At 37.8% G+C, this 19,488-nt stretch overlaps 1 protein-coding gene across 1 annotated transcript in view; it reads right to left on the bottom strand.

Moving 5' to 3' along the window:
• Positions 1-917: 917 nt before the first annotated feature.
• Positions 918-19,488, bottom strand: part of gria4a (glutamate receptor, ionotropic, AMPA 4a) — a 58,145-nt gene continuing 39,574 nt past the window's right edge. The window contains exons 9-12 of the mRNA XM_088012128.1: positions 16,916-17,297; positions 12,308-12,555; positions 6,181-6,295; positions 918-1,812 (exon numbers count right to left, since the gene is read on the bottom strand). Of these exons, the coding sequence (XP_087868254.1) occupies positions 1,567-1,812; positions 6,181-6,295; positions 12,308-12,555; positions 16,916-17,297 (991 nt within the window). The 3' untranslated portion in view covers positions 918-1,566. The remainder of the gene's footprint in view (positions 1,813-6,180; positions 6,296-12,307; positions 12,556-16,915; positions 17,298-19,488) is intronic.

Here is a 19,488-nt window from a genome sequence, read left to right as displayed (position 1 = left end):
TTTTACCTACAAGACTTCATATAGCATAATTTAGAGCCATAAAACCAGTAACTATTAAAAACACAAATAATAAATAGATTATAATCGGCCATGTTATCGCTTTTCAAAGAAATTCAGGTATTTTAAAAGCACTTTTATGACAACTAAGATGTACCTTATGCATCTATTCCTTTCTTCCTTATATAGGTGACAATGTCTGATCCAGATCAGACTATTGTTGTACGTAGGATATTAACTATTTCCTTGATAAACAATTTGTGTACATAAACATCTGGTTTCAACTATGACTATTTTAGATCTGAACATAGTTGAAAAGTTGCTAAAATTAGATTATATACCCTTTAGGAGCTTCTGCTTGACATGACATACTAGAAAGAAAACAGATTAAATTAGCTGTTTCACTAGAATCCGGTGGTGCAAAGGGATTCCTCAAGCTGTCAGAGGACAAGTCTTGTCCTAAATTAATTGTTTTTTTGTTTTGTGTTTTTCTTTCCTCCACAGCAATGCCAAAAATGATGACTTGAAGGTCATGTTGTTTTCCTTTTTATAAAGTCCAGTACCCGCAGAGGTTTAAATATCTTCTGAAAAGGTTCCTCCATTAGATGCAAGTCACATTATCAGGTCATCTAAACATGGTCTATTCAGAAACAAATTCATGATAATTGCTGTCCACACAGCAGCTAATTAATTTGTAGCCAGAAGCAGTCACAAATTTTAATGAGGAGAACCTTGGTAACAAGGTTATGCTCCCAGGTTGGTAAGATATGAAAATAAACTCTAACATTGTGACCGTTCAACAATGAAAAAATAATAATTTCAATTGTTAATAGATAATTACTACCAATATTTCCAGATTTATTGTTGCTATAATGGTAAATATAAACTTTAATGTTTAATTTGGAAACTGTCTTTGCTGTCTTGTCCTGTACTGATGTAATATCGTTTCTGTTTTGCACAAGAGATCATACATCTAACTTATGATAAGTAACGAGTTATATTTTTAAGGAAAATACATGGATGAATTAAAAAATGAATTGTTTAATCAAGCAGGTAATCTATGTCACTGGAGTTGTGCATCCCTGATTCATCCAATTATCGTTATAAATGTACTAAAATAACAATGCAGGTGCCTTGTCTGTTTATGAGCCAAGAGCTTCACCATCACTGTCATTCTCATCATCATCACCATCATCATCACCATCATCCTCATCATCTGCAGCCAAAGACAATGGAGCCAAGTTTTGGTGACACATATCTAACTTCAATCACAAAAGAAGCACAAACCATATTTAAAGCCAAAATAAATAAATAATCCAAGAAAAATGTTGGGCTAGTAAAGTAAAAAGAAAAAAGAAAAAAAAGAAGAAAAGAACAAAAAAACAAACAAACAAAAGTAAAACAGCCAAAACACAAAAATGGTACATTGGTTCCACAATGCTTGACCACATCCTCATCACATCAAGAACGTGGCGCGACAGCCTCCACAAAAACAAACGCTACAGCACTACCACCATGATCAACACCACCATAACCCCACCTATGTATGGGAGCCTCTAAATCCTACCCCTATATCTTGACCCCCTCGGAGCCGTACACGTTGTACCCCTCCCTATAAGTGGCTAGATTCTGGGTGCTGGGGGAGGGGCTGGGGCAGTGGGGGGGGCTAAGGTCCACCTTCATGCGCTTGGCTTCGGCCCGTGACTTGTAGCAGAACTCGACCAGGGCCACCAGCATGGCCAGACCCAGGCCGCCCACGAGGATATAGAAGACTCCAGCCACGTTGGACAGGCTTAGAGCCTGAGACGACTTGTCCTGCAGGACGGAAGAGCGAGGGAAGGACGGAGGAGTCAGGGTGATTGTAAAAAAAAAAAAAAGATGTGGATGAGTAGAGGAGAAATTAGTGAAAAAAGACAGAAGGTTGAATGGATGAAGAATGGCAAGACAAGTTGAAGAAGAGGGCGCATGAGGAGGACGAGTGAGCAAAGTGATCAGAGTAGGAGGAGGTGAAACGAGGGGAGAAACAGAGAGAATAAGGAAGAGTGAGTTAGAGAAAAGAAGATAAGACAAAATAACAAATATTCTGTTGATCTAAGCTTTTCTATGCTACTGACAAAAACATTACAGTAATAGGACTAATCACAGTATTACATCAGACTAGCTACAAGTTTCACTACTGCCACCACAAACACTACGAAACACATTTAAAAACACATTTATGACATAAGTACAGCTACAAACGGATTTCAAAATTTATGAGAATAAAATTAGGAACCTCCTTTTCATGTCAATAAAAGACAGTAACCTACACAAGATTTTAGAAACCTACAAAGGTTTTCAGATTGTATAAGTTTTTTTAGTACTACGAAAAAAGAAATTGAAAATAATTTTAATGAGTGGAGATGTAACTATGTCGACGTAAAAATATAAGGTGAAAGTATGTTAGGTTTTGTTTGATTTAAAGCATGCTTTTCATGGACTTAAAAGAGGATATTCTTTAAAGCTGCAGTATGTGACGTTTCTAAAATATATATTTTTTACATATTTGTTAGGATTATCTTTATGTCATCAATGGTAACAGATTTAATAAATATGAAAAAAAGTTACATATTGCAGTTTTAAATGTGTTAGGGATAACTCATTTTACATAAGGCTATTCATTCAGTTAGAATTGAGATGTTTATCATTTTACTCCTTATATTTGTTGACTTTTCTGACCATATATGGAAAAAAATTTCAGATTCAGGTGCATACAATTCAATTGCTCCTTCTGGCTACATTTGTAACTATTTCAAAGTGAATTTACCTGCATTACGAAGGAGTTCACATATTTTGAATTTCTATATTCGTCATGTTACAAATGCAAACTTCGATGTATTTTATTAGGAGTTATCTAACAAATTGACAAAATGTAGTAGGTCAGTGTGAGGTGGAAGGAAGATTGTACAGTTTTCAAATTTGTTTTAGAAAAAAACAACACGAAATAGTGTGGTGTGCATATGCACTCAGCCCTGATCAGTCAATACTTTGACTTTTGCTACAATCACAGATTCATAATATCAGACTCATGGAGGCTAAGTACAAATACACATCACATTTTTATTACAAGTTATGATGAAAACCATTTGTCAGTTTCCTTCAACTTCACAGGTATATGCTCCTTTTTTTTTTTCTATTGCAAAACATCCCACAAAATTAATTGGAGTTGGTGTTCAAATCATGACAAGATATTAAGGGGTTTATTGCATTTAGGAACTTAATGTGAGTAATATTTTCTAGTAGCACCTAGGCCTGTCACAATAAGCAATAAATCAATCGCATAATAAATTAAAACAAACTCCATAATTTCCATTTGCATGATTTATCATTTTTCTGTTTATTCTCTCTTTCTATAAAAATCTGGATGTCAAAAGTCTCCGGTTTGGTGCTTTGGTTTTAAATAGCCACTTTTGAAGGACAGTTTTGTTTCCAGAGACTTCATAATTTATTTCATTTGTTGCTTCTGTTGTTTTCTTTACTTATTTTTGGATATTTAAAATGTCTTAATGGTGATTTCTTCTGTGTATTCTAAAATGTATTCCTACATTTTAGAATACATTCTAAAATGTAGGAATACATTACATTTGTAATCCATTGCAAATGTAATGTAATAGATTTAATGAAAATGCTCAAGTAAAGAAAACACCATTATCGTTTATCGCAATAACTTCTGAGACAATTTATCGTCCAGCAAAATGTGTTATTGTGACAGGCCTAGTAGCATCTACTTAAATGGTTCAGTATTTTATATTCGCAAAGAGTGAAAGAAAACTTTGAAAGTGTATTTTAAGCCCTTACAATAAAGAAAAGAAGTAATGTAAAGTTATTCTATTCTGATAAAATATAAAGAACAAAAGCAAGGGACAATAACTATAATACACCAGCACTACTCCCAAGAGTAGATTTGTTTCAAGACATCAAATCTACAGTAACAAATGAGAATAAACAAAAATTATGAATGGTGGGAATTTCTGATACCACTGGAACTGTAATGAAGATGGGGTTGCCGCAGATTGCTACAGAAACTGGAAGAGTATTTGCTATTACTCTGGTCTGGGGTTAACCAGAACCTTCATTCAGTCTAATAAAAAATAGCCCACTTTAAGAAATCACCATTAAATTGTATGTCAAGCATGCTTATCATTTATTTTGGTCTAATTAAGACAGTTTTGAAAAAAGGTACTTCTAAGGCAGTAGTTGCAGTAATCTGTAGCGCATTCAAGATGAGTTTTAGGCTAGCGTTCTGCAGGCCACAGCAGCGTGAGACTGACCTTACTTCCAGAGTCCTTGGGTCCACACTCTCCCTTGTCATACCACCATTTGTTTTTCAGTTTGTCTAAGACGCCTGCTTCGCTCAGTTTCAAAACTGCAAGGTTTACCGGGGTTCTTTGCGTGTAAAAATAACATAAATAACATCATAGGTCATGTTATTTTATGTTATTATGGTATTTCACATTTGCATTGAACATCTCAAGTCACATAGAAAACTTTGATTACATATATTACAAGTGACCTAGCTTGGATCCCACTGAGTACATGTGTGTATGCTCGTTTAAGGAGGGGCTGGGGGGTGGGAGGGCTACAAGGAGCTAAGTCGAGCTACATACATATGAGTGGGACCCACCTTTGTCACTCACAGTAACACATTCATTCTGCCCCTGCTAATTTCCACAATGAACCAGAAAGAAAATACTATCAAGACAGGTAGCATCAAGCTAGCTCTAAGCTGCTACTAGGAGAGAGAGAGCTACACTTGTCCAACTTAAACTACGAAGCTTAAGATTTCATAAACTGACAATTTAGATCAGTTTTTGATTTAATTAGTTGCTACAGTTTTGTGAATGTAGTATTGCTGAATTATTTCAGCTTAAGTTTTTCTGCTGGTTAGCTCTAAATTTGATCCAGTTTGTAATTAATTCAGAGTTTGCCAAGAAAGCTCTTGCATATGGAGTAAACTAATGCAACACCTTCTGTTAATGGTTAGACTGGCATCCGACTCGGCACAGGCACACTTCCAAAACGTTTAATCTAACTTATCTTGGTGCGTCTTCATAAGTTGGTGATGCCCCAACTCTATATTGTACTAATAAATAAAAATACATTTAATTGCCGTCACACTGATATTATTTTGATGAAGGCATAGACAAACTATTGGCATCATTATGACACTGCCAGTGTGTTACAATTATATAAATTAAAAGTGTAAACTGGTTTCTCTGCTACATGCAGCTAACAAAAACCCATAGTGTAGGGTCCTCAGTGTGAAGAACATGTGTTTATCTTAGCTAAGTTCTTCTGAATATGTGCAAACCACAGATATTTGAATAATTTTTAAAATGAGTTTTACTGAGTAAACAACTTTTCCTGTCTGTCTTTACAGAATGGCTAACTATAAAGTTAGTTCTAAGTCGCTTACATTTATTTAAATAATTTCCTCCTTGTTTTTTTTACTATGTGAAATGATGTAGTTTTTATATAAACACTTAGATAATTCAAAGCGCTGCCCTCATCTTCAGATGCAGAATAAATGTTGATATAAAGAAATTAACTAATTAACATCTGCAAGTACAACAGCTCCACAGTTGAGGACTGGATACAATTTGAAAGTTCAGTCCTCATAACATTGATTAATTTCTCTCTCTCCTATTCCCAGAGCAGCCACCGGGGGGGAAATATTCCTGTCTTCACAGTAATTGCTCTCTATGTGCTAGTATTAATCACTTAAATTTTGTCACTGCTTTCTTCTGTTTCTCATTTTAAGTCAATAGCGAAATTAATAATACGTTATGCACCATGAGAAAATAAAGTTTTTCGATGATTTGTTGAATTTCTACCTTTCGGAATTTAGTCAAACCAATTTACTCTTTCAGAAAAAAATAGATACTTTTTGAAATACTTATTTTGAAATAAGGGCTTTCTTACTGCATGCTAATCTCCGTCTGTTTCTATAAAATATTTTCTCTCTGCAAGTGAATATCTTGAAGGGCTTTTCCTTCCCTGTATGCTCCATAAACCTTTCGGCGGGGCAGATGCATGTGTCACACTCTCCAAGGACGGGGCCATCACAAGCTCCTGCAGCTTGTGAGCGGCCCCTGTCATTGAGTAGTTGGGGAGGGGCGGGTGGGGCAGACAGAGAGGGCTAACCTTGGAATCCCCTCCCCCGCTGCCACATTCTCCTTTGTCATACCACCACTTGTTTTTCAATTTGTCCAACAGGCCCTGCTCGTTGAGTTTTAGCACGGCCAGGTTGACCGCGTTTCTTTAAGTAAAAAAGGAGGGACAGATAACATAGTTTGGTCAGAGCAGAGGATGGAGGGACAAACAGACAAGATAGATGGAAATCACAGCCAGGGGGGGAGAAGGAGAGGAGGAAAAAGGAGGAGAGGACGAATGGGAAGGATAAATCAAGAGGGGCTTAAGGCGTAAAGGTGAGCTAGTGGGGAGAGATGCACCCCAAACAACCCTGTCTCCTACTGTTTGAGTTTTTTTTGAATCCATATTCTACTAGCTTGCAAAGTTTTCCAGGTTCGTCTGTTACTGTTTCTCAGCATCGTCAGAGGTTACAGACTATATGAGTAAACTAAGGTAACCGTATTTCTGCAGCCTGCTGATGGTGCTCTTGTCCGTCTTTGCCGGTCCTCAGTTTTCTCTGCTGAGCTGCACGGATGAGAACTGCAGCAGTCCTTCCCACAGTACCAAGCCAACTGACCTTCAAACTAAATCCACAGGGACCAGGCTAAATAATCTGACATTCCTAGACTGTATGCAAAGCAATTTTGTCTCATGTAAACAAAATAAACTTAGAATTATCTACGTGTAATGTACGGTGTACAGCTGACACCAGAAGTTTACATAAACCGCATTAAAAAGAAGAAAACAAAACATACACCTCTTTTTCCTCAGTTAAATTAAACCAAACTAGCTCACTTGTTTTAGCTTAGTTTCATGTAGCAATATTATTTCTATTTATTTTTCTTTCCTTTTTTTTGATACAGTAATGTAATGGGATCTCTACTGTAGTGCCAGCCTAGATGTTTCTTAGTCTGCCGATTTGACCGCACACCTGACAACATATCTCAGAACCTGATGGTCAGGTTACATTTCAAGCAATGCTGTGACTGAAATAGTTGTTGCCTGATCAAAAAAATAATACTCCTGAAAGATTTCCAAATGAAAATACTTCAGCTTCAGAGAGAGACAGTGTTCTTTGGGGGATCTTATCTACAAGCTGTGACATCTCAACATAGAAGGTATGGAGGAAAATAGTTGAAACATATATGAAAATCAGAAATAATAAAAAACATTACAGGTATTCATTATTATTCATATAACAGCAGCTATAGTTAAGAGAAGAACATTTATCTGCTGAAAAATTAAATATCAAAGTAGTCATGCCTGTCAGCAACATCATAAAGTCAGTTCAGTCCTGCGAACAGCACACCAGGAGGAGAGGAAGACTCAAACTCAGGCTCTCTCTGCCACATGACTGGAAGACAGTGCTTCCTATCAACTGACAGAAATCAGAGACAACCATGGATAGTTTCAATGATTAGGCTCAAACAGCAACATATCCACATCCTGTCAATCACTTCTCTATTTTAAATGGAAAGCAATTTTTTTTTCCAATAGGAGTTGAACTGCAGGGAGGCTGGGGTCTTGAAAATCTTTGCACAATATAAGTTTTTTTTGGGGGGGGGAGTTATAGTACAGGACTTGAGACTGAAGTAGTGTTTGTGTTTTGCCTTTTGCAGAGAAAATTTGACAAATGATGACAAAAACAGATGGAGGAGCAGAAGAGAGAGCAGTTGGTCAAATTTTTTCCAGTACTTTCCCTCTGTGGGGAAACATCGACATATAGACAATTTAAAACTCCTGCATTTTGGTTTAAGCTTTTCACTATGTACATTTCCCCACAGATTTATCATCAAAACTCTACCTGATGAGTTGAAACTGCAGCTACATAGGCATTAATAGTTGGAAAGGGATTCCCTTTTCCAATAAGCTCTGCAGGAAGCACCGAACACTGAAAAGGATCGGGATGTCTTTCCGCAACACCGGTTCTCAAAAACTTGCAATTAACCACTGTAAAAAGAGCGAGAAGAAGAAATGCTTACATCTCGAGTGGGGTCTATCACGTCTGGAGGGAGACCTGCTGCATTCAGGTTCCACCTTTTAAAAGCCAGCTTGTCCAGAGAGCCAGGTGATCTGGATGTGGATCATGAATCTCTCAGATCGAAGGTCCCTGAGAAGGAGGAGGGGCCATGGTTCTGCTGAAACCACTCAGGGTTTCAATGGCCACCAGAATCAAAGTCAAGCCCTGTTCTCTCGCCTTAGGGATGTTAGGCTGAGACGTGGCAGCACATAGAGCAACACATTCGGCCATGAGTGTACCAGCACGTCCATGCCCAGTGGAGCATCTGGAAGAGATGCTCCACTGGGGCATAGAGCATTTTCCCATGAGGTGAAGAGTTTTACCACAGCCCGTTGTAATCTCTGCCAGGTCTGCAGCACCACTTGAGGGTTCAGCGTCCATTCTTGGTACAGAGGGCTTCCCAAAAGACTGCTCTATCTGTTCAGATTTCCTGCTACGTGCATTGCGCGAATCGCTAGAAATCGAGTGCTACTTCACTTTACTTTTTCCTGGCTAGTCTGTGAAGCTTCAGGAGTTGTCTTCCTTTACCAAGACGTGGTGAATGATCATACAGGGCATGAACTCTTTTAAATATTGCGTATAGTTCCAACATGTTGATGTGAAGCCGTGTCATACTTGGTCACCATATGCCATTCACATCTCTTGTAAAGAGTTCATGCTCCCTCTGTTGGGCAAAGAGGATAAATTTTGTTATTGTTCTTTCTTTTGTGTGTGTGGAGGGTTTCTGCCTTTGGTAACCTGTGCGGTTGAAGAAAAGGTCGTTTCATTTTCTCTGAGTCCTCAAGAAAAAAAGAGAGGTGCACCGGGGCAATAGAGAGTGCTTGGTAACACTCTCAAGGTGCTGTGGAGTGTTAGATGGCACTGTTGAAGTGATTACTGTGTTGTATGCCCCATAATTTCCTCGCTCTGAACATAAGAGGGAGAATTTAACAGGACCAGGTGAACTGGGAATCACAGGAGTATCTGAACACTGGACAGAGACGTTTGCTCTCCAATCTGAAAATCTTCTCTTCAGAGGAGTAAGTTGGCTGCAGAACGAGGTTGCCCACTTCTTTGTTCCCTCCCTGGGATGAGATGGATAATTTTTTGTAGTAGCCGTGAGAAGGAGTTCATAGCAGTACGTCAGCCTTGATATTGGGTGGTGGATGGAGTCACAGACACGACTCAACCTGAGTAAAGTTAGAAAAAGAACCACTGGTGGGCTTTGTTTGTGTGCTCATCTCCTGATAATTTTGGGTTTATAATTTCAATTAAGGTCTTGCCATATCCAGTTTGAAGCAAATTTAATAATCAATTAGAAAATGATGTCTATAGATTTTCTTTTTCACATGTGATCAAAACTGTTTGTCATCGGTGGCCATGTTTGGCCTGCTAACTTATGGGAGGAGCTGTAGCACAGCAGAGCAGAAAAGAGAGGGTGTGAGCAGTGCATACATGAGTGTGATTGACAGTGTTTAGACCATCCTCCTGGCTCTGATTGGTTGTTTTTAACCAGGAGGGGGTGTATTTCTGCAGATGGCAGTAGGACCACAGGGAGGAGGCAGAGGAGCTCGAGTTTTTTCACAGATTTTGTGTCTCATATTATACTGTCAAGACATGTTGACAGATTTTAAACATATGTAAAAAAAAAGAAAAAAAGAAAAAAAAACATTTCTATAAATGTTGCCTACAAAAGCTGTACAATAATACAGTTGATTTAGAGTGAGACATAGAAACTTACTGAATTTAGAAGGAAAAATACAGTTTTTCAGGGCCATGTTAGCAGTGTATGATCCCTGGTAATAATAATAATAATAATAATTTTTTGCACAACGTTACACAGTACTAAACATTGTGTGTGCTGCAAAATTGTGTCGGGATTTTACTACAGTAAGCTTTATAGTTCTGTAGTCTGCGGTATCTTTATGCTTATACTGATCCCTATAAAATCAAAAGCAGTTTATGCTCCTTTACTTCTGCATCTGTTAGTTTACAAACTTAAGCTTGTCAGGAGTTTTGTCATCTAATAACAAAAAATGCTATGTTAATACTGTTAAATTAAAAATAAAACTATAAACTGCAGCTCACTGAATTTATTTGTGATTTTACATCAATAGCCTCTGTGGTATTGTGGAAAGCCCACTTAAAATTGTAGCTTCACATTTTTTCCCCCCATATAGAGCGGGTAACAAAAATCAGGTCATTTAGGTCAGATTTTATTACCATTCGAACAACTTTAAAGCTTTTCCTTTTTTTATTTTTCTGTAGCAGCTAGTACATTTCCAAACAGGGTCATAAATGATAAAATTCAATATGTTTTTGAAAAGTCAAATGTTTTTCATTTGATATGAATTAAATTAAGGCTTGTGAATTTACATGGCCCTGCAGATAGCGGTGATTCCTGTGTGATTGGTTGGTTTAGGTTTCGACGATGGTTTTTGAATTTATATTTCATTTAATCATGAGCTGCTCCTCTGAGGACAGACGGGTGTTAAGCAGTGCTGAAAAGAAGACAGTTTGGGCAAGAGGTAGATCGCCATCTATAAAAATTTGCTTGGATGTGCATATTTGTTTCATTTTTCTTACTGCACAAACTACCTGGGTCGTTCATAAAATAAATGTTCTTACGAAGAGGAGCATTATTTTAGTAACGTCCACACAAAAAAGTACGATTTCTCAGGTCCTCTAGTCGATTCATATCCAAAATACTGAAACCAGTATGCATCGTTTGGTTTTTCTGTTCAGTATATGAATTATTGAGATAAATGGGAAAACTGCATTTTCTCAAAGTAGATAATTAACGATTAAAGAAAAGTACTAAAATTACCACAGTTTGAGATATATATATATATATTTTTTTTTTTTTTTGCATGAATGATCCAAATGGCAAAGGCAAAATGATGAAGAGGCAAAATCAGGACCCGTTTTTGACTTCTGATTTGAGTTTGCTGCGAAGCACAATGTACCCCAAAGTCTTTGTAATGTTCACATCGTGACCTGACAAGTGAATTAGATTTACTAATGTCACACTGAAATAAAATCCTGGGTTGCTCTTACTGTGAACTCAAGCCAATAAGTCAGAGGAGTGAAGGACTAAAAGGGGTATAAAGCCAAAACAAAATGACCAACTGTAGTTGAATTCAATTGCTTTCTCATTCATTTCCTCTATCTTACATATTTTTTTTTAATTTTAATCAAACTTTTATGGAAACATTGGCGTTTTCATCTGGCATTCTTTAAAAAGAAATTACAGTTGTAGCTCATCCAGAAATTCAATAAAAATACTCATTTTAATTTTGACTTTGCAATTTAGCACAAGAAGCCTTGTTAGTTTTACTCACTAGTCCCCCCATTGACCAGGCCCCTCAGTTTTATGTTTCCTGATTGTCTATAAATTCCCCCCTTTGTGGCTCTGGAGAAAGTGCCAGAAGTCTGAGGTCCTACCCCTCCTCATGGCAGATTTCTGTGAATACATTTAAATATTATTTATTCTAATCAACATCACCATCATCATCATCATCATAATCATCATCATGGAAAAACACACTTAAGACAGCAGACAAATGTACAAAGTTACCTGGTAGTTGGCCCTATGGGGAAAAAAGGAAGAATGGCTGACAGTGCAACAGAGGTAAGAACCACAAATGAGATGAATGTATGACTGGACAGAAAAATGAAGGGGACATGCCTAAATCAAAAGAGAGGTGGCAGAAAAGGACGAGTACAGCAGAAACAGTGACGGAAACAATTACACACGATACAAAAAAATAAAAAATAAAGGAAAACAATAAAGAGAGAAAAATTAAAGCAAATGAGAAAGCATGATGATATAATTTTTTAAATTTGCAACATTTATTTGTCACTGCTGTCAAGTGAAAACTGATGCATAAAGTTAGTTAATTTATAATCATTGTAGTTTAATTTCTATAAAAAAAAACTATGATTGATCATTACTGCAGTTCTATAGATTTGTAAGTTTAAAAAAACCCCAAAACAAAAAAAAAAAAAAACCTGCCACCTGACAGCAGTGACAGTCCGATCTGTGTGGGATAAAAGGCACAGCAGGGTAGGTGGAATTTTGCAGCAATAGTACAGTATCAGTGTTGCTACTGTTTCCTATTGTTACACTATTCCACCCACCTTAACAGTGAGCCTTTCGGTGTGGCAATGCCGTATCCTTTGGAGTCCAGATTTCCTCCCACTTTCATTGTGTCACAAGGCTTCCGCTGCTCCGTGTATTCGTTCATGGTGGACTCCAAGAGGAAGGCGTACTTCCCCTTGGACTTGCGCACTCTCGCCACGCCCTCTGCCGTGGTTCTGGTGAACACGGACGGCTCTGCGGACTTCATGTAAGACCACATCTTCTCGTAAACGGCTATCTTGGACCTCTGGGGTGGAGCGGGTGAGAGGAGAAACCGAGGGTTATTTGCACATTAGAAAGCATCGTTTCACAAAGGTAAAGATGCAGAATTTGATGCAGATTACAGTTTTTGTGGCTATTAGACATTTGAAAAATCTTTATGTTGGGTGCTTTTTAAACCCTTATTATGAAGATAAAGGAAAAAAAACGTGTCAATATGAAATAATAAAACCAAAAAAAATTCCTGCCTAGAAATCTATTTACCATTTCAGTTGAGGTACTGATACGTCACTAGAATCCTAATGTCATGACATTATGACATTATAAGAAATGTATTGTAACTGAAAAAATATATATATTTTTGATTAAAAAATTCAATAATTCACAATTAATCAATTAAGTAATATTTTTAAAATCAGTTTCCACCATTAAGCAAAATAAAGTGCAAAGTAGTTGCACTTTGAAGTTTTCGTAAGCCACGTATGGGAGCAAGCAAACATGTTAGAAGAACATACTTTGATTAGGCAAAGCCAACACCGAATTGTTACCTACACGCAAAATGCTGTGTGAGGTGGAAATCTAACACTGCATAAAAACCCACACTGCAACATGGTGGTGGTGGTATCATGGTGTGGGGATAGCTTTGTTCAAAACGAGTCAGAGCTAATGGGAAGATGAAAAAAGCCAAAAACAGAACAAATTTGGAATAAAACTTGTTGCAACCTGTAGAAGACTCGAAATCAACTCTGAACAGACAATCATGACTTGGACGGTTTGGTTTAGATCGAGTCACTAGGCTTAATTTACCTTCATAATGCTTCCATAAAATCATAATAAAAACACGTGTACGTTTTTTCAAGGCACTGTAACAAACAGAAGGCTTTTACTGGAATAAATCAGGTTTTTTTTAATCAAGGGGGGAAAAACCCTTGATTCAATAGCAAGACTGATCTAAACAGCCATGGGACTTTCAAACCATAAACAGTCACTAATTCATTAAATAATACTTTGACTCTGTGGTCGGCCTGCTAAGACTTATTTGTGCTCCCAGATCCCAACTGAGCTGAAAGTAGAACGTTATAATACGGTTGTCACGTCTCTCTCTGTATCACAGCAAGCCACCAACTGTTTCCTTTTTGATTTTGTTGTTTTTATTTTCACCAGCAGGATGAAGAGTTGGTGTTAGCTTTAACACAACAGAACCAGCACTGCAGCTGACAGCACTGCACACAAACAGGGAGCTTTTACTTGTCAAATATAATATTCACATTTTTTTTTTGTAAAACTTTGCCTACTGTACGACACAAGGCTCCGCTGTGGTACAACGCTGTATCCTGCGTAAAAACGACCTCATGAGGTAAACAAAGAGCCATTTGTTTACAACCAACTTGGTTCTAGGATCGATAACACCTTCACATCTGACTGTACATTTAACAGTACAACATATATTGTTCCTTATCAGACGTAAAAAAGAAAAACAGTTAATGTCTACAGTGGAATAATTAGTTTTTGAATTTATTTAGATGTTTATGTTAAAACAGCTATTATTTCCACTGAATCTGTGTCTATTTCTGAATACCCCTCCATATAGGTTACAACATTTGCTGCTTATCAAATTATGGATTTAATCATTATAATGTATTTTCTGTATTTGAGACAGCAGAAATATTTAAAAGTGAAAGCTGCTGTTGAATTTAATAGATGCTTTTTAATAAATTGACAAAATGACATGTATCAACAGTGAGGTATAATTTAGTGCTGCTTATGTAATAAATGCATTTTTAAAAGCTCAGGATTTATTGCTACAGCTTTATATGCTGTACTCCCAAACTGTTAGAGCTGATTGGAATACAATTTGAATTTTGAATAAAATTACACTGCTGACTGAAGGCTGTCTTATCCATCTACCATTTTGATGCTCTGGCATATAATGACTTTCATAATCTCATTTGAATGTAACACTATATCTCTCTCAAAAAGTCAAGCATCAGTCTCACTTCAAATGACTCCAACAGTTGCATGCTAATCGTGCAGCTACACATTCGGAGGAGTCTTTCAGTAGGCGTCTGTCCGGAGTGATAAAGCCGTCGGTGTCCGTCCGCCTATAAGCCGGTTCTTTTCACCAGTCTATATGTGTTCGAGAGAACTTATTTGCTTCTGTCCAAATGTGTGAATTGTGTTTACTCATGAGTGAAAATAACAAGCATCCTCCACAAGCATTCGATTTCTTCTCCCTCTCTTCCTCTCCTGGTATTTAAATGTTACTCTTGTTGCTTTGCAAGTAACAAGCCAGGGCCTGAGGAAGTGAAACCAGCACCAGGGGATGGTGTATGTGTGTGTGTGTGTGTGTGTGTGTGTCAGCGTGCTGATGATGCGTGACGAACACCTATCCTATAATAATGCCATTCACATTCAAGAGGACCAATATTCCCCTCCTCTCTCTCTCTTATATCCCGACTTTCTCCCCAACCTTTGCCTTTATTTTTCACCCTGGCCAGGGGAAGCTATCATAAATTCTCGTCATCCTCTGCAGCCCCTTCATTCATCTGTCTGTGTAATGTCCGGGACACAGAGGAGACAGTAATGTTGAAGCTTCTGTGCACGTACAAAACACTGTCTAGCCCCAGAGGGGTAGATGTGTGACAAAATACTGTGGCTTTTCTAAATTCTTTAACAATGACTGTGGCTGTGAAGAAGGAAATGGATGCTCCAAGTCACCTTCAGGCCTCCCATGCACACATTTTCTAAATACACACGGGAACAGATGCATTTTACATGCCACTCAAACATCCACCCGCATGTCAACTCTATTCATACAATTTAGCTAAATGTGCATACATGCATGTTTGCACTTCCATAGCACACAAGCGCACGCACACGCACACAAACACACACACACACACACACACTCAAAGATAATTAATGGTGGTGGCGAATCCCCCTCAGCTGTGGGAGATTAAATTGCTTTTTCACCCTCCACAGATTTCGGCACGCTCGTTATGTTGATGATGCGAGAGCCGCTCAGAGAAGTAAAAACTATCTGCCACTAGCTCTTCGACCAACCCCTCTCCTTGCCCCCTTCTTCAGCCACCGCCACACACACACACATATACACATACACACAACATTCTCAAACAAAAATACCAGTGCACATATCCTTCAGAAGCATAGAAGCGCATAAGCACAAAAGCACATACATAAGTGATGGAGGATATTGGGGTCAAAGTGTATAATGCTATCGTAGATTTTTGCTATTGTCAGCAAGAAAAAAAAAAAAAACTTCATAACTGTATTCACTTTGGTGTTATCAAATGTTGGTGGGACACGAATCAATAATACATTTGTTAAAATGGCACAAAAGGCGTCGTGATTTTTCTCTGGGATAATTTACTTTCCGCCTAATTTTGTTTCCCGTACGAGCTCCCTGCAGTGCATTTAGCTCTATACGTTCCTCTTTTCTTCGTTTACATAGTTTAATTTCCTGTATAATTTACTCTGATGATAATTAGGAAGTTAATAACTCTGTGTGACTTGGTGGGAGAGTGATTAAATGTAAGGACTCTGATAAACATTGCTCAGCTGTGTTTTATAATTGAGAGGATTCCTCAGGAATCCTTCATAAACTGTTGGCAAACATTAAACATGGGAATGAATTCTTGAAACCAACAAGCAAACAAAACAAAAAGCATATAAGCGCTTCATCACTAAAGCTCCAAAAAATTAATTATATCACATAATCCTTCCTATGTTCAACCCAAAGAGTTACCATGAAAGCTTCAAAGACATGCAATACCAATTTCACATATGTTTTCCCAGCCCATTTAAGAAACAGCAATCTATCTTATAGTAGACCTCTTAGAAGTACAAAAAAAAAAAAAAAACATTTTGAAAACTTTTGTCTTAAGTATTTTGGGTAATATCCTTGTCTTTGTAGCATAATTGCAAACACCAAATAGGGATGGAAATATATTATAGTGTCTAACATGTTATGTTATTTTTCATCTTTAATGTTCAAGAGAGACAAAAGCTTATATTTGACATAGGTTTGACTAAGCACAAAAAAAAACACCCATTGAAGTCATTATTTAATTTAGAAAGAGAAAAAAGCTGTCAAGCCAGTCGACAGAATATGAAAATAAGTCCAAATCTTTGTGGAACGGCTGGTCAACAAAAACCCATTCATCTTACGATTTTTATCTTTACTGACGAAATTAAAGACACGGAAATCAGTCACATTACTTTTGACTCAAGTTTTATCTTAAAAAGGTTAATAAATTAACTACCTTTTGCGTTTACTTTGGATTTATTTGTCTGGCACTCAAATCAACAAAAAATAAACACATTGAACAAAATCTCTTGACAAAGTTAAGTCTGCAGAGAGTCCATACCCTGAAGAACTCCTTCGTGGAGCCTGAATCCAGTGTCCCGTAGGCTATCTCTGTCTGCTTAGCCAAGTCCTCTGCACTTTCTATAGGCGAGACCATCCGCTCCACAGTGAGGAAAGCAGCCAGGTTGGCTGTGTAAGAGGAGATGATGATCAGAGTGAAGAACCACCACACACCTCCGACAATACGTCCAGACAGTGACCTACAAAGAGCGGTGAGGGGGGTGGGAGCGATGAGAGCGAGGGAGAAAAGGGAAGAAGAGGAAAAGCATTTCCAGAGAAAGAGAGTGAAGAGATTAGGCAGATAAAGGAGATGATTTGATAGAATAGATGAGGGAGATGGAGATGGTAAAGGTAAAAGGTGATTTAGAGTGATAAAAAAGATTTAAATAAGATTAGAGACAGAATGGAAAAAAAAAGAAAAAACATCACATCTAATTCTTCTGTCAAGGATGTGCAAGACAGTGTGCTCCTGTTTTACACAAGCATTTTTAATACTAAAGTGTGTATGGCTGTAAACCTGCTGGAGCTGCCAAAGTAATTGTCTTTCAGGCCTAAAAAGCATTTCAGCAGCAACAATAACAGGCCTGACAAAACAGATTGCAATCTGGGCACTGCGCCGTCACACTCCGCACCTCATTCTCTCAGTCTGTTTCTCTATGTTTAGTCTCTTCATGCACCAATTGCAGGCTAAAGTAAGTGGCAATTCGTTAAATTTTCTTTTGGTTGCATGAACTTGTTTTATACAAAGAAGAGGCGAAGAGAGCAAACAAAACCAAGTCTATTAGAGGAGACGAGGAATGCGAGACAGACATTTAGACGTTTTTATGGTGGAGCTGGTAAAATACATTGCTCGCCTAATGGGAAGGAGACAGGAACATTAGTCAGCAAAGGCTTTGTTATACACACTTTCCTAATGCACATTTCCCATTAAATATCTTCACATATTCTGTGTACCATCACTATTCACAGTCAAACTCAACCAAAAAGGTTGCTGCTGTTAAAACATAATACCTAAAAGCCCACTTTTAAAGATTACAGGAACATCTGACTATATGGAAGGAGGTTTTATGAAAAGGCTGAAAAATCTCAAACTTCACAGAAGCTCATAATATTTAGGAAATGTTGAATATGCATCTGCAAACTTGGGTGTAATAAGATAGACAGAATATCCATTTCAAGGACATCACTCACTAAAAAACATCAAATGGGCTAAGAGATGTCCAAAAGTAGCATATCGTGCTCCAATCTAAAGACACTTGAGAATAAATGTGACACGGAGCAACCAAAATACAAAAGCCAGCCTAAAATCCATCCGTCACCCCGACAACGGGGTGATGGATGGAGGCTACAGCATTTTTTCAATGGATAAAAGGAAATATTAGTCATGTGGTCGACAAGGTGTTTGAAGGAGAACACCACGTATTCTGCCCTCTACCAGACAATCCTGGACGATGTTGTCTAAGTTATCAGTTTGTCTCCTTAAGCTCGAGTTCACTTGGGCTCAGGCTGTTCATGCTCAATAAACCGTTTTCTCAGGTTGTTTTTTTCTTCTTCCGATATTAAAATGTGTTTGATCATTTGAAAACATTTCAGTGCAGGCTTCATTCATGTTCAGATCGCGCCCCACACCACAGCTTTATATCTTGCAACGCCCCTGTTGCTCAGTAAAGAATCAAAGAGAGAGTGGAGAACATTTCGGTGGGCGAAACTTATATTAAAGGTCTAACGCTGAACTAGTAAGGGCACAAATCTTAAAAAGCCACCAGTTGTAAAGATAATAATGAGGTGAGAGAGGTGCCAGTTTGATCTAATGCGCACTGCAAAATGAGTTGTACATTTAATTCAAACACGGATTCACAGTAACTGGGCTTGATGAATTCACAAAGTGCTGCCTGTAGGACAAAGCAGTATTGCTAGAGTTAAATTTAATAAGAGTCTCAATAATAGCAAGTGATTCTTCATCGTTTGACTCGGTAAAGACGGCTGTTTGAATAGGTGGTGTCTTGTGTGTGGTGTGCTTTTGGATACAATATATGCATTTTTTTTTTCCATATGGCCATCAGGTAGGTGTGGGAGTCTTTAAAGAGACAATTACTCACGGGAGAACCTGCTTTAAATGCACGAACAAGATGCAGTTCTTTTTGATCGGTAAGCGGGGGAAAGACGTTAACTGCTGAAACGCTTTATTTGAAAAGGGGACTCCTTTGAAAGTACAACTAACGATTAAACACAAAAACTTTGATTAAATCCCCTTTCCTCAGATTTAGGTGTATCGCATGCTCTTGCATGCAACTAAATATTAATTAAACTAAAGGACAGCTAGTAATTTAGCAACATCCTCAACCTGATTGAATTCACTAGTGTGTGTGTGTCGTGTTTGGTTTTGATGAGTTTGTGCTGAAGTGAGAAAAGGAAAGGAATTTGGGAGGTGTATTAACTTCTGTGTACGCAGAAAATTATCTCTTTTCCACGCTGGTTTCTGTTGCCGTTCAAAGGCCAGAATAACCTCTTATTAACACTTCCTGACACACAAAGTTGAATTGATAGGACTTGGCTCTGAGGTATTGATCCGTT

The sequence above is a fragment of the Poecilia mexicana genome, unplaced genomic scaffold, assembly GCF_051168715.1.
Source record: "Poecilia mexicana isolate PSO_F unplaced genomic scaffold, ASM5116871v1 scaffold_13, whole genome shotgun sequence".
Classification (NCBI taxonomy): Eukaryota; Metazoa; Chordata; class Actinopteri; order Cyprinodontiformes; family Poeciliidae; genus Poecilia; species Poecilia mexicana.
This window is presented reverse-complemented; position numbering and strand designations above follow the sequence as displayed.